The following is a 16500-nucleotide window of genomic DNA, read 5'->3' as shown; positions in this document are numbered from 1 at the left end:
CGGATATCTAATCAATTGTTCTGCTTTACTTGTATCTTTGTTATACAGTCTCAAGAAGCAGAAATAACACATTTCTTATCAGTGTTTCATTTTCATTGCTTCAGCCATGTCTATATAGCTCACTGAAAGGAATGTTAACCTTTGGTGAGTGAAAAATGCTTTGAAAGAATGAAATGCTATGAGTCTGCATGCTCTTTTGTGGTTTACCTTTGGCTCAGATGTTTCAGCTGATACGTCAGGCTTTGTAATGGCTACAGATCACATTACATTAGGTCGTTTAAGTCATGCATTAATTCATCACATGTTTAATGAATGCCCACTATGTGCCAGGGACCATGTTCGCTACTTTACAACATAGCCACACTTTGCTTTATCAGTTCGAATACTGACTTTTTAGTCTTATCATTCTATCCTCATGCGTTTGACTTTATACAGCACTGATTGCAAAGATGCTTCTGCCAGATATGCTGTTTAATTATAGAGAACCCAAAGCAAGAAGGAAATATTATTTGGAAGAGGACTGAATGAAACTTCCATAAAGCTTTTGGAAATTTTATATGAAATAATTCTGCCTTCATTGTGTCAATAACTTTAACTGAAGTGCTACATTGACTGTGTACTCTGACCCTAAAGGGGGAAGAGTGTACACCTGACGGTGAAATTAATGATGGATCATTAACATAATAACCATTTTTGCTAGTGAGCTAAGTCTTTTGTAGTCAGAGGACTCAAGCACAGTGTCATGAAGGTCTTTGAATACGTGCAATAGTTTGTGAAAATCTGAGCTTTAATGCAACGTATATGTTAATTTTATTACCTTATATTACCATTATTGGCTACTAATTAGTTTATTATTTAGGTTGATGAAAAATCTAAACAGAAGAAAAGAAGATCTGATTCCAGGGAACAGTTTGCAGGGGTTTTTTTTTGTTTGTTTGTTTCTTTTAATTTATTTATTTTTGGCTGCGTTGGGTCTTTGTCGGTGCGTGCAGGCTTTCTCTGGTTGCGGCGAGCGGGGGCTACTCTGTTGCGGTGTGCGGGCTTCTCATTGCGGTGGCTTCTCTTGTTGTGGAGCATGGGCTCTAGGTGCCTGGGCTTCAGGAGTTGTGGCTCACGGGCTCTGGAGCGCAGGCTCAGTAGTTGTGGCACAGGGCTTAGTTGCTCCGTGGCATGTGGGATCTTCCCAGACCAGGGATCGAACCCGTGTCCCCTGCATTGGCAGGTGGATTCTTAACCACTGTGCCACCAGGGAAGCCCCAGTTTGCAGGTTTTAATCGGTGACTATAGGTTTCAGAATGCCAAAGTTACAGGTATAATATGAATTTGACTGTATGCTATTTGTTTAAAGGCTAAAAATTTTAAAGCTCCACCAAATATGTAATTGGCATAGGGTAAGAACCTCTGTGCACTTAGAAATAGAGCTGCAAGCATATTATGTTAGCTAGGATTTAATTTTTTCCCTTAATAGTTTTAAATTAATGAATAGAGATGTTTTAAACATGTTAAACTTTTCTCTACAAGGTTGATAGGTTTGAAAGAAAGTTTCATGTACAGTGCTGTCTTATAAGAGATCCTTCAGAACTAAATACTGATGATATGATTTTAAGGAACCAGCCTTACTGTCCAAGGATGCTTCACCAGTGTGTTTTTACTCAGTTCTAAGAGCATGCTATTTCCTTATGGTAGGTTTCTGCTACACGTTTGTGCATGCATGTGCGCACGCACACACGCACAAACATACCCTGTGTCTGTTCCCAAGACTTAATGTGTGAAGATATTACGAAGCAATGAGAATGTTCCTTTCTATTAACCCATGCATTAGTACATGAAATTTCTGTACACAAACCAGTATTCTTATCAATTTTTCACCTGATACTGAGCTATCTATAAAAAGGCAGCACAAAAACAACAACAACAACAAATTTGTCTGTGAACAAGATTATTATTATTATATGTACATATTTCCTTTGAATTCCTAGTTTTGGACTTGTATTTGAATTCTAGGTGATGTTACCTTGTGTTTAAATGAATCTAATAGGCCAGGAGTAACTTACTTGGTTCTAAATTTCATTTATGACATGAAACAAAATCTAAGGGTGATAGGGCTCAATATAAATATTGGGTCACACGGGAATCCCCAAAATAGAGTCACTTCTTGTTTGTGTTTTTGTTTGTTTGTTTGTTTGTTTCTCTAAATCTGGGCCACCTTTCAAAGGTTTTTTTTTTTTTGATAATTATTGAATTACTGAATTATTTAGACAATTAGTAATCAGAAAAGTCTGATAGGCCAACAACCTGAACCAGTTGGCATTTATTCAAAATTGACACCCAACAACTGCAGAATACACCATTATTTTTAAGTATACATGGAACATTCACCAAGATAGATTATACGTTGGATCACAAAAGAAATAATAAATTTCAGAAGATAGGAATCATATAAAGTCTCAAAAGATATTATATTAGAAATAGATTATCCCTAAATATTTGGATATTAAATAATACACATCTAAACAACACATGGGACAAAGAGGAAATCACAAGAGTAATTATAATGATTTAAAGTTGTATGAAAATGAAATGTGACATATCAAAATTTGGGGATGCAGCTCAAGAGGGAAGGAAATGTAGGGAATTGTATAGCTTTAAATTAAGTACTTGTATTACATGCTTCAAAAGTCAGTATAATTTGCCATATTAATATAATGAATTGGAAAATTATATAATCATTTCAGTAGATACAGAAAAGCACTTGACAAAACTCCATACTCATTCATGATAACAACTCTCACCACACTAGGAATAAAGGGAATAATGTGTGCTTGTGAAAAATCACAGTTAACCTCATTCTTAATGATGAAATATTGGAAGCTTTTGCCCCTAAGATTGGGAATAAGCCAAGGATATTCATTCTCACCATTTCTATTTAACATTATATTGGAAGTCCTAGCCAGTGCCATAACTCAAGATAAAGAGATAAAGGAACCAAAATATTAGAAAAGAGACAACGCTATCATGCTTAGCAGATCATGTGTATGTATGAAACCATTGGGAATCTCTACACAAAAAGACCCTATTAGAAGTAATAAGTGAATTTTATAAGGCCATGGTATATAAAATAATTATAAAAAATAAACTGTAATTCTATATCCTAGCAACAAAGAATTAGAAAAAAAGAAATAAAAAATACCATTTACATTAGTAATATAAAATATAAAATAAATATGAATAAATCTAACAACAGATGTCTAAGGCTTCTATACTGACAACCACGAATAATTGCTGGGGTATATTTAAGATGACCTACTAAAAGGAGAGATATACCATATTCGAGGATTGGAAATCTCATTGTTAAGAAATCCATTGTCCCCAAATAGACAGTTAATGAAGTCAAAATCTCAGCAAGCCCTTTTGGAAGAAAAAATAAAGACAAGTATATTCTAAAATGTATATGGAAGGCAAAAAACAACCCAGAACAGAGGAATCTCAGAAATCTTGAGGATTTACATACCTGATTTCAAAACCTACTAAAAGGCTACAGTAATGAATACAGTGTGGTATTGGTTTAAGTACAGAAAAATAGAGTTCAAAAATAGACCCACAGGGGGCTTCCCTGGTGGCGCAGTGATTGAGAGTCCACCTGCCGATGCAGGGGACACGGGTTCGTGCCCCGGTCCGGGAAGATCCCACAGGCCGCGGAGCGGCTGGGCCCGTGAGCCATGGCCGCTGAGCCTGCGCGTCCGGAGCCTGTGCTCCAAAACGGGAGAGGCCACAGCAGTGAGAGGCCCGCGTACCGCAAAAAAAAAAAAAGAAAAGAAAAATAGACCCACGGGGACTTCCCTGGTGGCGCAGTGGTAAAGAATCCGCCTGCCAATGCAGGGGACACGGGTTTGAGCCCTGGTCCGGGAAGATCCTATGTGCCGTGGAGCAACGAAGCCCGTGCGCCACAGCTACTGAGCCTGCGCTCTAGAGCCCGTGAGCCACAACTACTGAGTCCGCACGCCACAACTACTGAAGCCCACGCACCTAGAGCCCATGCTCCACAACAAGAGAAGCCCCCCGCAATGAGAAGCCCACGCACCGTAACGAAGAGTAGCCCCCGCTGGCGGCAACTAGAGAAAGCCAGCGCGCAGCAATGAAGACCCAACACAGCCAAAGATAAATAAATAAAATAAAATTTTAAAAGAATTTTAAAAAATAGACCCACATATATATAACTGATTAATGTTTAATCAAGGTGTCAAGTCAACTGAATGGGGAAAGGAAGGTTGTTTTAGCAAATTGTGCAGGAGCAACTGGGTATCCACATTAAAAAAAAATGAGCCACCATCCCTACACCTCACTCCATACACAAAAATTAATTTCAGTTGCATCATAGACCTAAACATAAAAGCTAGAATCATAAAGCTTCTAAAAGCACAGGACAACATCTTCATGCCTTTGAGCAGTTAACCATTTCTTTCTTGTAAATTATACAGGGCAGAAAAAGTACTAACCATAAAAGAAGAGTATCAGACAAACACAAAGAAACATTGCACGTGCTGAATTGAGCACTTTCCACTTTAAAAATGTATATGTGTTCGAATAAGGTAAAACCTAAGATAGTGACATTTTGAACACTTTCAAAAGCCAGATAGTTGTAATGAATCATATATTCCCCTCAAATTAACTGATTCCATCTTACACATTAAAGAGTTAAGTTTGAAAATAAATATGGCCAGCTTTCTGCCAACTGCTTTATGCTTATTTAAGTGGTTAATGAGAGAGAGAGACAAAGAAACACATGAGCCACTTAAAATACATACTCGAAGAGCTGTGTAAATTAAATATATAAATCATTTTTTAATGAAGCATATTTTATAAGCCAATAAAGCCATGAAATAAGAGTGCAGTGTATATACTAGAAAATAATGGCCTTTCTTGTACTCAGGTCTCCAAAATTCAAAATTGAAAACACCAAGTGCATTCATCTAACTTCCATATAATATTAGCATTTGTATTCAACATTAGGAACACTCAGTAGATTTTCCATAAATTTTATCATCATCATTTTAAATATAGAGCCAGGTGTCCTCATAGTTAATTCAGGACAAAGTTAATTACGTTCAGTTTTAGCTAACAGTAATGCAGGACATGTAAAATTACATATATGATTAGTTTTAATTTGAAATGATTCCATTACTGTAACTAATCACAGTAGGTTTAGGGCTTGTGCTTATTTTTCAGTCAGTGAAGGGCTTACTATACATTTGTTAACATACATACACTTTATTTGGAAAAAATAACATTATTCTTTTCAGTTTTATTTTCTACCATCAGTACACTTTTTCAATATCCTTTTCTTTTTTGCAGTGTCATCAGGAGAGTTAAGTGTAATGGATTGATATACCATCAGCATTTAAAGCATGTATTACTCTCTTGGTATGACATGCTACTAGATAAGGTGACAAGGTCCCATAGTTCCCTGTTCTCTAGAAAGTTCTGACTTCGGAAGTTTTAAAAATATACATTACTTTCAAATAACATGGATTTATGACAGATCGAATTGACAAATCAGTACTTGGTAGATTTTGGTTGAATGCTATATCAAGTGGTCTTGACTGAGATCTGTTCCTCATTACATTGCATAGAGCAAAATAGTATAATGTGGCCTACAAAAATATATTGTACTGTGTGTCAGTTAATGGATTAGGAAATGAAAGTTGATCGCATATGTAACTGTCAACAGCACTTAGGTTTCAAAATATGTATTAGAGTATCTTATTTGAAATCTGGCAAATGGAATGTAAAGGTCTCTCCGTTAATTATGTGCTTAACATGTTTCATCTATATGCACACAGCATAATTCATACAATATTCGGGAAATCTGGTTTTAGGAGATGTGAATTCTGTTTATTTTGCTTCTAGTGAAGTTATGCCGTTCATGAAATAGATGCCTTTAATAAATCACTATGTAACAGAATAACGACTTTCAAATTAAAATAAACAACCAGAAGACATCACCTTTGAATTTATGATGGACCTTTTGAATCCTCACAGTTAGTGTTAGAAGTCATAGCACAGACAACATTTTTGGCCTTAAAAGTCACGAGTATTAACATCATTCTTCATTATTTTGTAGATGCTGCTCTGAGTAACACAAGGAAACTAAGTTCCCCTTGAATTAAAGGAGAATGAATAGACTTTAAAAAATAAGATTTCCTTTGAAGGTATGAACTAGATTACAGTTCTTAAAAGTGTTACAGATAAACAGCACAAGAGTCAGGATGATCCTATGCTACCCATGACATTCACAGAACTTCCTCAGGACTGAGGTGGACTTCGTCATTCACAGTTTGTCTCATTCTTGCAAGAAGCCATCTTCACACCTTCCAATCCCCCCAGGTGAAAAGTGCAGTGTTATTTTGTTTCCAAGTAGGGTTTTTCATGGCATGCATTCAGATTCTATCTAAACAAAACAAAACAAAAATCCAAAGAGAGAAGCGAGATAATCAGAGATTTTAAACCCCTTTGGTAATTGTTAGGATATGTTATTATTTAATTTTGTTAACTATGTGACTATAATGTACCAAAGGGATACGTTCTGAAGGACCTCTTTTGCACTTGGACTGGTATTTAGGGTTGTCAGAGCTGTCTTAATGGTTCTAAAAAGACCCAAAGCTAAAAATCCTGCGGTTAGGATGTGTTGAAGTTTACACTTTATGCATTGAAATTTAGATACATCATAGCTTTAAGTTAAATATTCATATTTGCACAAGAGGTGTTCCTGTAACAAAGCTCTGCTTTCCAGTGTCTTTACTTGCTTTTGAATTTTCTAGAAAAATCTATTCTAGTGCAGGTTTTCTTAAGTTATATTGTGTTTCTTCCTGTGGTTTTTCTTTGATAATACATGTATAGATGCCCTTCTTTTAAATATGTAAACAGTGAGATCACTTGTTTTAAAGCACAGGCCCAGTTGTTGCATGCAGTGTTGAACTTAGGCTTGGCGTATTTTATATTATGGGCCACTGAAGACGATGGTTTGAAACTGCTGCCTTTTGAATCATGGATCGTGAGTTTTACTATCAAGTTGGCATATTAGGTGCATGGTTTTTGATGATTGGTTTTACAGAAAACAACACAATAACTATATAATACATAAATTATCTTTTAAGTAGGTTTGTGTATCATGTCAAATCATAGTTTATTTCAGTGGTATCATTAGATGTAACCATTTATATGACAAACCAATTGTATTTTATTCAAAGTTACCTGTAAATTATAAATCTTCTAATGTCAAATTGCTGGAATTTGTGATGGTTGATTTATAACTGACTCATGAAAATGTCCATATGTTTGATATTTCAATGAATGCTTCTGCAACAATAACAACAACAACAAAATGATATTAAAATACATTTCTTTTGTGTGCTGACCCTGTGGTTAGAAGACAGAACTAGGAGATAAAATCTTTGAATAATGATGCCCCTCTGCACAAGGCATCTTATTTTCATGGTATTAAACTAGGGATTTTAATCATTTAAGACAGTACTGAGTTCTATATATTCAAACATACAGTGTGGTCTTTTAATGTTTTAATCACTGTACAATGAATGCTATATTTGTACATGTATTTGTAACTGCACTGTATTAATTTTTTCAGGTTTATAAATGTGTATTACTATGAAACATAGCAGCAATTTCCTTTTAAGTCTTCAAATTTTAATTACGTTATAAATGTACTTAAAAAGTAAATGTACTTGCATTAATTCCACATTAAAAATATCCAACCTTAAACTCACTCATATATTTTTTTCGGTTTAGTATAGTATCATTGAAAACTCCTTTCCTTTTTTTTTTTTGTTGAAGTATAGTTGATTTACAATGCTGTGTTAATTACTGCTGTACAACAAAGTGATTCAGTTATACATATATATATTCTTTTTTATATATAATATATATTCTTTTCCATTATGGTTTATCACAGGATACTGAATACAGTTCTCTGTGCTATACAGTAGAGTAGGACCTCGTTGTTTATCCATCCTATGTATAATAGTTTGCATCTGCTAACCCCAACCTCCCAATCCATCCCTCTCCCACCCCCTCACCCTTGGCAACCACAAGTCTGTTCTCTATGTCCTTGATTCTGTTTCATAGATACGTTCATTTGTGTCTTATTTTAGATTCCACATATAAGTGATGTATGATATTTGTCTTGCTCTTTCTGACTTACTTCACTTAGTATGATAATCTCTGTGTCCATTCATGTTGCTGCAAATGGCATTATTTCATTCTCTTTTATGGTTGAGTAGTATTCCATTATATATATGTACCACATCTTCTTTATCCATTCATCTGTCCATGGACATTTAGGTTGTTTCCATGTCTTGGCTGTTGTGAATAGTGCCGCTATGAACATAGGGGTGCATGGATCTTTTTGGATATATGCTCAGGAGTGGGATTGCTAGATCATATGGTAATTCTATTTTTAGTTTTCTGAGGAACCTCCACACTGTTTTCCATAGTGGCTGCACCAATTTATATTCCCACCAACAGTGTAGGAGGGTTCCTTTTTCTCCACACCTTCTCCAGCATTTGTTATTTGTAGACTTTTTGATGATGGCCATTCTGATGATGGGTGTGAGGTGATATCTCATTGTAGTTTTGATTTGCATTTCTCTGATAATTAGTGATGTTGAACATCTTTTCATGTGCCTATTGGCCATCTGTACTTCTTCTTTGGGGGAATGTCTATTTAGGTCTTCTGCCCATTTTTGAATGGGTTGTTTTCTTTTTTTTTTGATTGTTGTTGAGTTGTATGAGCTGTTTGTATATATTGGAAATTAGGCCCTTGTCTGTTGCATCATTTGCACGTATGTTCTCCCAGTTTGTAGGTTGTCTTTTCGTTTTGTTTATGGTTTCCTTTGCTGTGCAAAAGTTTGTAAGTTTGATTAGGTCCCATTTGTTTATTTTTGTTTTTATTTCTATTGCCTTGGGAGACTGACCTAAGAAAACATTGGTACGATTTATGTCAAAGAATGGAAAACTCCTGTCCTTTCATTTATTAGTGATACAGTAAAGACACAGTAAGTATTTTGAGTTAAATGCTTACCTTCAGATTTGTCATAAAATTGTAATAAAGAAAGAGAATGAGCTCAATGATAGACAAAATACAATAGAACAAAGAAAACCCAGAAACAGTCTTACATATATTTAATTTGCTGTATTGATGGATGTAGCATTGCATGTGGGGAAATAAGGGACTGTTTAATAAATGATGCTAGGAAATGTAGAAGGAAATGTTTACTTTCAGCCTTGCTTCTCTGAGAGAGACAGAGACAGAGAGACACAGAGACACAGAGATCTGACCAGAACTAGGATAAAATATTTTGCTTAAAAAATTTCTTTACCCAAATTTGTAGGATAGCAGTTTCAGGGGTTAGATAGCCATGTTTATGAGTGGATATTTCCACACACTGAAAAAATCTGCTTCCATGTGATGGAGCCCAAGGAAAGCTGGAAAGCATTTAGATACCCACAGTTGTTTTCTGAACCGTTGCTTGCTTTTGCAAAGGGTTCTTAGTTGGGTTTGCCAGACTTAATCTCTTCCACAGCCCATTAGGGAGCTAGAAGTATGCCTTAATATAGAGGGGGAATCAAAACCTATCAAACTGGTTTGGTTGAATCTTCCATTTCTCAAAAACTCAGATTGTTTCGGATGTCTTAATGAACATCCCATGACAGGATCAACTATTCCTTTTTGCCTTTAATTTTATTTTGAGCTTTTTTTTTTTTTTTTTTTTTTTTTTTTTTTTGCGGTACGCGGGCCTCTCCCTGCTGTGGCCTCTCCCGTTGCGGAGCACAGGCTCCGGACGCGCAGGCTCAGCGGCCATGGCTCACGGGCCCGGCCGCTCCGCGGCATGTGGGATCCTCCCGGACCGGGGCACGAACCCGTGTCCCCTGCATCTGCAGGCGGACTCTCAACCACTGCGCCACCGGGGAAGACCTATTTTGAGCTTTTTTGAGGAAGCACCGTTGGTGAACTACTTACTCAAGCATTTAATCCATCTTCAAGAACTCCTTGAGGACTTCCCTGGTGGTCCAGTGATTAAGACTCCACGCTTCCACTGCAGGGGACATAGGCTCAATCCCTGGTTGGGGAAGTTCCGCATGCCACGTGGCAGCCAAAAAATAAAAAAAAGAACTCCTTGAAAATTAAAATGTGTATTCAAGTCTTTATTCCTGTGTTGGCTGAAGAGTAAGTATTATTGTTGACATTTCCAAAATTACACATGAATCTCACAATATAGATTATGTAGTTGTTTTAAAAGCCTCCCCAACTTCCAGGCTACAGTATTCTCTTAAGAAGAGAGAAAGTTTCAGAGTATATATTTGAAGGTGTAAGGGAGTATGAGAAATGCTCCACCTGAAAAGAAATTAGGTCAGTGATTTTGTCTGAGGTTTAGTCAGAAATCAATCCAGTTTCACTTAACAGACTTTCTCTGAAAAAAATGCATATTATTAGTAGGTATTAGAACACAGGAACGTGCTTCCCTTAGGAGCAGTAGACTCCAGAGTGCTCAGTGAATCAAGTGTCAAGCAATTAATTGTCAAAACAAGTCATTTTTATTACCTTTCAGTACACTTCCCTGCGTTGATTTGGAATGATCAGTTTGCAGTTGGTCTTATGGGGCCTGCCCAAGGACAGCAAACAAACCAACCAACCAGTGTCACAGACAAAACGTAAACCCTTTATATTGTTCAAGAGGAAATGAATAGAAGTGACAATAGTCTTTTTAAAAAAAAGTAATTCCTTTTTAGTTCAAAATGTATTTTCTATATTAAAGCTCATGACACACTCAAGTCTAAAGTTTTCCCTTGTACTTGGTGAGGGACTACCTAATATATGTTGATCACCTCATTTTCACATATATGAATTTGCACTTTAAATTCTGAAGAGATAATTTCAGCAAATGTACACCAAATAGGACTAATAATGTGCATTGAGAACAGCCAATGAAGCTGGACTTTGTGAAGATGAATTCCTTAAGGTAAATGAAACTTTCCTTAAGCCCAAACCCAAATAAAATGTAAACTGTTTCAAAGACACGTTTCATCTAAGTATTTCTGAGATAGACTCACTAACTCAATTACTCCAAAAATAACCAAACAAATAAAACCAGGCTGGAGTGAAAGTCAGAAAGATCTGAAGCATGAAGAGAGCTCGACATGCTGAGAGTTATCTAAGTCAATATTTCCTTTTTATCTCAGTTTGATAGTGAATGTGCTCTTTTACATGGCAAGCTATGAGAACAAATAAAATTTTAGTAACTAAGTGAACTGTAACTTTTCAACCATGACAAAAATGACTTAAAAGGGAAAAATCCTAGTGGATGTTTTGGAATCTAATGTTAGAAGCTAAAGTGGTCTCTTTACTGACCTTAGAGAAGACACAGAGCTATACCTATACATTTGGAACTAGTTTCAAAATACCTGAATTCAATGCAAAACAGCCATTTTACATGAGTATTAGTAGCTTTAAAATCTGCCTGTATTTCTAAAAATACCAAGTGTTAGAAAAAAATATGAAGCAAGAACTCTTACATGGTGCTACTGGTGCATAAATTGGTACAACCCTTTGATGAACAATTTGCTAATACCAAATAAAGTTGAAGTGAATACTGTATGGCTTAGCAATTCCACTTCTAAGTGTCTCCCCCAGAGAAACACTCACACATGTGCTCAAGGAGACATATGTGCCAGAATGTTTATAACAGCATTGTTTGGAAGAGTAAAAAATTCGGAGACAACATTAATGACCATGAACAGAAGAATAGATAACTAGATGATGAAATATCATACAATAAAATACTATTTAGAAGTTAAAATGAATGATCTCAGGCTTCACCTGTCAACGTCAATGAATCTTGCAAGATAGATGCAAGATGATAGCATTTGTAGAGTTTTAAAATGTGCAAAACTCTATACTTTTAATGGATAATTTAGAGTAAAATATACACATGCTGGCTAATGATGAACACCAAATTAAGGATGGTAGCTACCTACCTCTGACGATGGGGTGGGGGGCGGGGAGAGACAGAGACAGAGACAGAGGGAGTTTATGATATTGAATATTATCCTCTCTCTATTTTTATGTCTGAAACATTTCATGCTGTAAAAAATTCTGCTTACTTTAATTCAGTACTGGAAAAGTGGATTATAACGTCTTGTCCCCCGATGATTGAAGTATAGTGAAAATCTACACCAAACTTACCTTCTATACATCCTTGTGGGACTTTTTTTTAAAATCTTACTTGCTAGCTGAAAATAACAGTCACGAACTCTTTTATGCAGTCTTCATAAATATCTTAAGAAATTACTGTGAACTAACATACCAGCAGAAAACTACCATAGAATAATCCTTCATTGACTTCACAATGTGTGATTGTAAATGTGTTGTATAGGAGAAATATTTGCACTTAAGAAACGTTATGGGACTTCCCTGGCAGTCCAGTGGTTAAGACTCTGTGCTTCCACTGCAAGGGGCACAGGTTCGATCCCTGGTTGGGGAACTAAGATCTGGTATGCTGCGTGACACAGCCAAAAAAAAAAAGAAAAGTTGAAAAAAAAATTGTTTTATTTTGCAACAAAATAACTACTTGTTGCCACCTGAGAACAACTTTAAAGGTCTGATTTTTAAATATTTCTAGGTCATAAATATTCTGCTTCTTTAACAACTTTTATATTTTAATTCACAGTGTATTTAGTGCTCACTCAGCAATAATTGAGTAGCAGGACTGTAAAAATGATGAATTTTTTAAATCAAATAATTAGATTGTGTCGATCGGTATGTTGAACAACTGGCTCTCTTAAACAAAAGTATTTGTAGTATTTGTCAATATCTGTTGTGTAAATACCCCTATCATGGTGGATTTCAGGCTACTGACATGAAGTCACTGAACTGGACGTTGGAAAGAGATGTGCAAAATTCACATTTGTGAGTTGGTATAAGCCAGTTCCAGCACATGGCTGATTTTATCTTATGAAACAGACACAGTGCTAGGCCCATAGTAAGTGTTCAGTAAAATTCCTTATTCCTTATGCGCTAAGATTTCCGAATTATAACCCACCATTAGGTAATGTGTAGCTATGCTTTTAGCCGTATCAATTACCCAAATTTACATTTTCTAAAGTAAAAAAGTAGATTGTGATCTCAAGCACAATCATCTAAAACAACATATGGAAGAGAGTGTGGACAATGAAAATTATGGGAGGCATATTGAGAGAAATTAAATCCCTGTGGCGAAGAACAGCAGTTTGATTCAGATATAAAACTTTGAAATCCAAATGAAAGCCAAGAGCTGACTATAAAACCAAGGTACAACAATAAAATACCTCCCTAAATAAGGATACAAAGCACAGATAAGAGAGGTAGGGGCTTCCCTGGTGGCGCAGTGGTTGAGAGTCCGCCTGCCGATGCAGGGGACACGGGTTCGTGCCCTGGACCAGGAAGATCCCACGTGCTGTGGAGCAGCTGGGCCCGTGAGCCATGGCCGCTGAGCCTGCGCATCCGCAACCTGTGCTCCGCAACGGGAGAGGCCACAGCAGTGAGAGGCCCGTGTACCACAAAAAAAAAAAAAAAAAAAAAAAAGAGAGAGAGAGGTAAATACGGCTTCTGGAGAACACAAACACAAAAGCAAAAAATGTTAACAGGAGAGGAAAAGGCTAAAACAATGGTCTTATGGGCGATTCCCGTTTACATTTCCTAGAAATTAGTAATAACTCCTCTCATAATCCTTGGAAGGACATGAATGTATTTGTATTTGTCTCTCTTCCTTTCTATGGCATATTCCCTATGTGTTCAGGTTGAGTATCTCATTCCTACCCTAGATAACTGTGTTTTGCTCTGAGGTAGTCAGTAATGGCTTGTTTTTCTTCCATTTCATTCACCCATTGGTTCATTCAACAAAAATGCACTGAGTTTCTCAGAGACCTGGCTACTTACTTTCAGAGCTGAGTTTTAATATCATGAAAATGCATGTTTATTTTTGTAATATATTCCAAGAGGAAAATAGATTTTTATATATAGATCTTCACTAAAGCATGTCATGTGTAAATCGTGAGACCCCTTAACTTTATGAGGTCAGCACCTAAGCCACTACACGGTTATTGATCTGGAGAAGCTATCTACTGCAGCATTTCTTTTTTTTTTAACTTTTAAAAAAATAGAGTTATTAATTAATTTAGTTATTTTTGGCTGCATTGGGTCTTCGTTGCAGTGTGCGGGCTTCTCATTGTGGTGGCTTCTCTTGTTGTGGAGCACCGGCTCTAGGCACGCGGGCTTCAGTAGTTGCAGCACACTGGCTCAGTAGTTGTGGCACGCGGGCCCTAGAGTACGCAGGCTTCAGTAGTTGTGGCTCGTGGGCTCTAGAGCGCAGGCTCAGTAGTTGTGGCGCACGGGTTAGTTGCTCCGCGGCATGTGGGATCTTCCCGGACCAGGGCTCGAACCCGTGTCCCCTGCATTGGCAGGCGGATTCTTAACCACTGCGCCACCAGGGAAGCCCTGCATGCTGTCACTCTTATACTTCTAGAAATGCTTGCAGTAGAGCTTCCCTGGTGGCGCAGTGGTTAAGAATCCGCCTGCCAATGCAGGGGACACGGGTTCAAAATATAGGAAATATTCCTATTTCCATCCTTCTCCAATCAAGAGGTAACTCTTGGGGGTAGGGTGGGGGTGGGGTTCGGGGGGCAAAAAAGAGGTCAGTCTCCTTCCAAGGTGAAATGATCTGGCCAGGAGTTCGAAATAGTACTCTCATTCTGTGAGGGGGTCTTGGCTGTCTTCCAGAAGCCGTTGCCTCTTTATCTATAAGAAAGTGTCTGCTTGCTGTTCTTCCCTTCTGATACCTTTCTCCATACAAGAGGTTGAGATTAACTCTGGAAATCTCAAGGCAAGCTACAACCCCACGGACACGGTGGAAGAGGTCTGCCTTCAAAGTACTCTTGGAGAAAATGAGTGATCTGTGTACCTGGATTGGTTGGAAAGGGCAGGGGTCCCATAGTCTTTTGCCTGCTGTGACTCCCTAGTTTCCAGAACATGATTTTTGTGGCTTTAGCCATGAGATATTTTCCCCCAAGTTTTAATTTTGTATTAATCCACTGATCCTAGCATTTTTTTTTAAACCCTGAGGTTTCTAAATGGCATCAGCCTCAGATTCAAAAAGAGCCCTGATTCCTGAGTGCTTTGCTCAGACAGGCCTGTCAGCTGCTGAAGTCTGTTTTCCCGACACCCAGGGCTGGGTGGCACTGTTAGCATCCCAGATTCAGCGGGCCTTTGAAGCATTCCTTCAACTCTCAAACAGGAGTTTCTGGGGTAGCTGCTGTCTCGGCGTGCTGCCTGTTTTACCCTGCACAGCTGCAATGAATCGAGTTGAAATGTTGCCGGGATGACTGTGTGCCAGATGACACTGACGAACTTGCTCTAGAAGTCAAATGTCACATCTGGAAGGCCCAGTGCTCACAGCTGGGCTAAAAGCCAGGCACCAGCACCACAGGTTCATTCCACATGTGCTGCCCTGAGTCCAGGACTGCGGTTCCAGTTTGCTATTCGACCGCCACTCTGCCTTCCCCGATACCTGTTGGTCTTCTTGATTTGGTCACCGGTTTGTCAATTAGAGCATCACTAGTAAGAATTTCAGGCAGTTTTCACCCCCAGGTTTGCTGAAAGGATCGCCACCAATGCAGAATGCCCCAGCGGCCCTAAAAATATAGACAGGGCTCTAATTGAAAGCACTGTACTTTCACAGTGTGGAGTGGGACACCTGAGTTCTAGTCCTGGCTCTTGACATTGTGTTACTTTGGGCCTGGCATTATCTTGGCCTCAATTTCCTCATCTGTTAAATGGGTAGAGGAGTTTGGATGGTGTCTAAGGGCCTTTGCAGCTCAGACATTCTTAGATTGGACTGTAAGCCTTCAGAAGTGGTTTAGAAATTATAATTAAGCAATTTTGCGAACTGGTCTGTCATGGTACAGGAAAGTTGGGGAGAAAACCTTTCTTTCTCCTTTGGCAGAGAAAATTGGACACTTTGTTCCTGTCAGCATTTAGCAACTAATATTCATAAGAACCCAAAACAGTCATACTTAAACAGCAAGTTGAAATGACCGCACTACATTAACACACTTTTCTTCACTCAGCAAGAGTTCTGTTTTAATCTGTCACTCTCAATATTGTTGCAGCAGCATATCTCAGCCAATTTAGGTTAAGTAGCTACAGCGATTTTTGAAAGCGTTAATGATTCTTATATGGCGACTGCAAATGCTCTAGGTAGAATCTAGCGAGGGCCTGGATCCAAAGCCGCTGGCTCTTAGGTGGGCTTAAAGGCCCCGTATGTTTAGTGGTGGCAACATGCCACACGTGGGTCCTAATGAATCCAGTCATTTTTGAGCTTATGGGGAAAAAGGCTGTGGATTTCAGACTGATGGGCCCAGGAGCTCCTCCCTCTGCCACAGGGAAGACCAATC

The 16500-nt window shown here is 38.0% G+C and overlaps 1 protein-coding gene across 2 annotated transcripts in view; it reads left to right on the top strand.

Annotated features, from left to right (window-relative positions):
- Window positions 1-6162, top strand: part of MCF2 (MCF.2 cell line derived transforming sequence) — a gene marked incomplete at both ends in the record, with an annotated part of 104643 nt that extends 98481 nt beyond the window's left edge. Inside the window, 3 exons of one of the 2 annotated variants that reach the window (XM_082865069.1) lie at window positions 860-917; window positions 1268-1310; window positions 6122-6162. In XM_082865069.1, the coding sequence (XP_082721195.1) occupies window positions 860-917; window positions 1268-1310; window positions 6122-6162 (142 nt within the window). Of the gene's footprint in view, window positions 1-859; window positions 920-1260; window positions 1311-4930; window positions 4975-6121 lie in introns of those variants that run through there. The other variant, XM_082865070.1, reaches the window with a different exon arrangement.
- Between the last annotated feature and the right edge of the window lie 10338 nt (window positions 6163-16500).

The sequence above is a fragment of the Leucopleurus acutus genome (genome assembly GCF_964270905.1).
Source record: "Leucopleurus acutus genome assembly, chromosome: X".
In the NCBI taxonomy this organism is placed as follows: domain Eukaryota; kingdom Metazoa; phylum Chordata; class Mammalia; order Artiodactyla; family Delphinidae; genus Leucopleurus; species Leucopleurus acutus.
The sequence above is the reverse complement of the archived record's forward strand: the minus strand, read 5'-3'. Positions and strand labels throughout refer to the sequence as shown.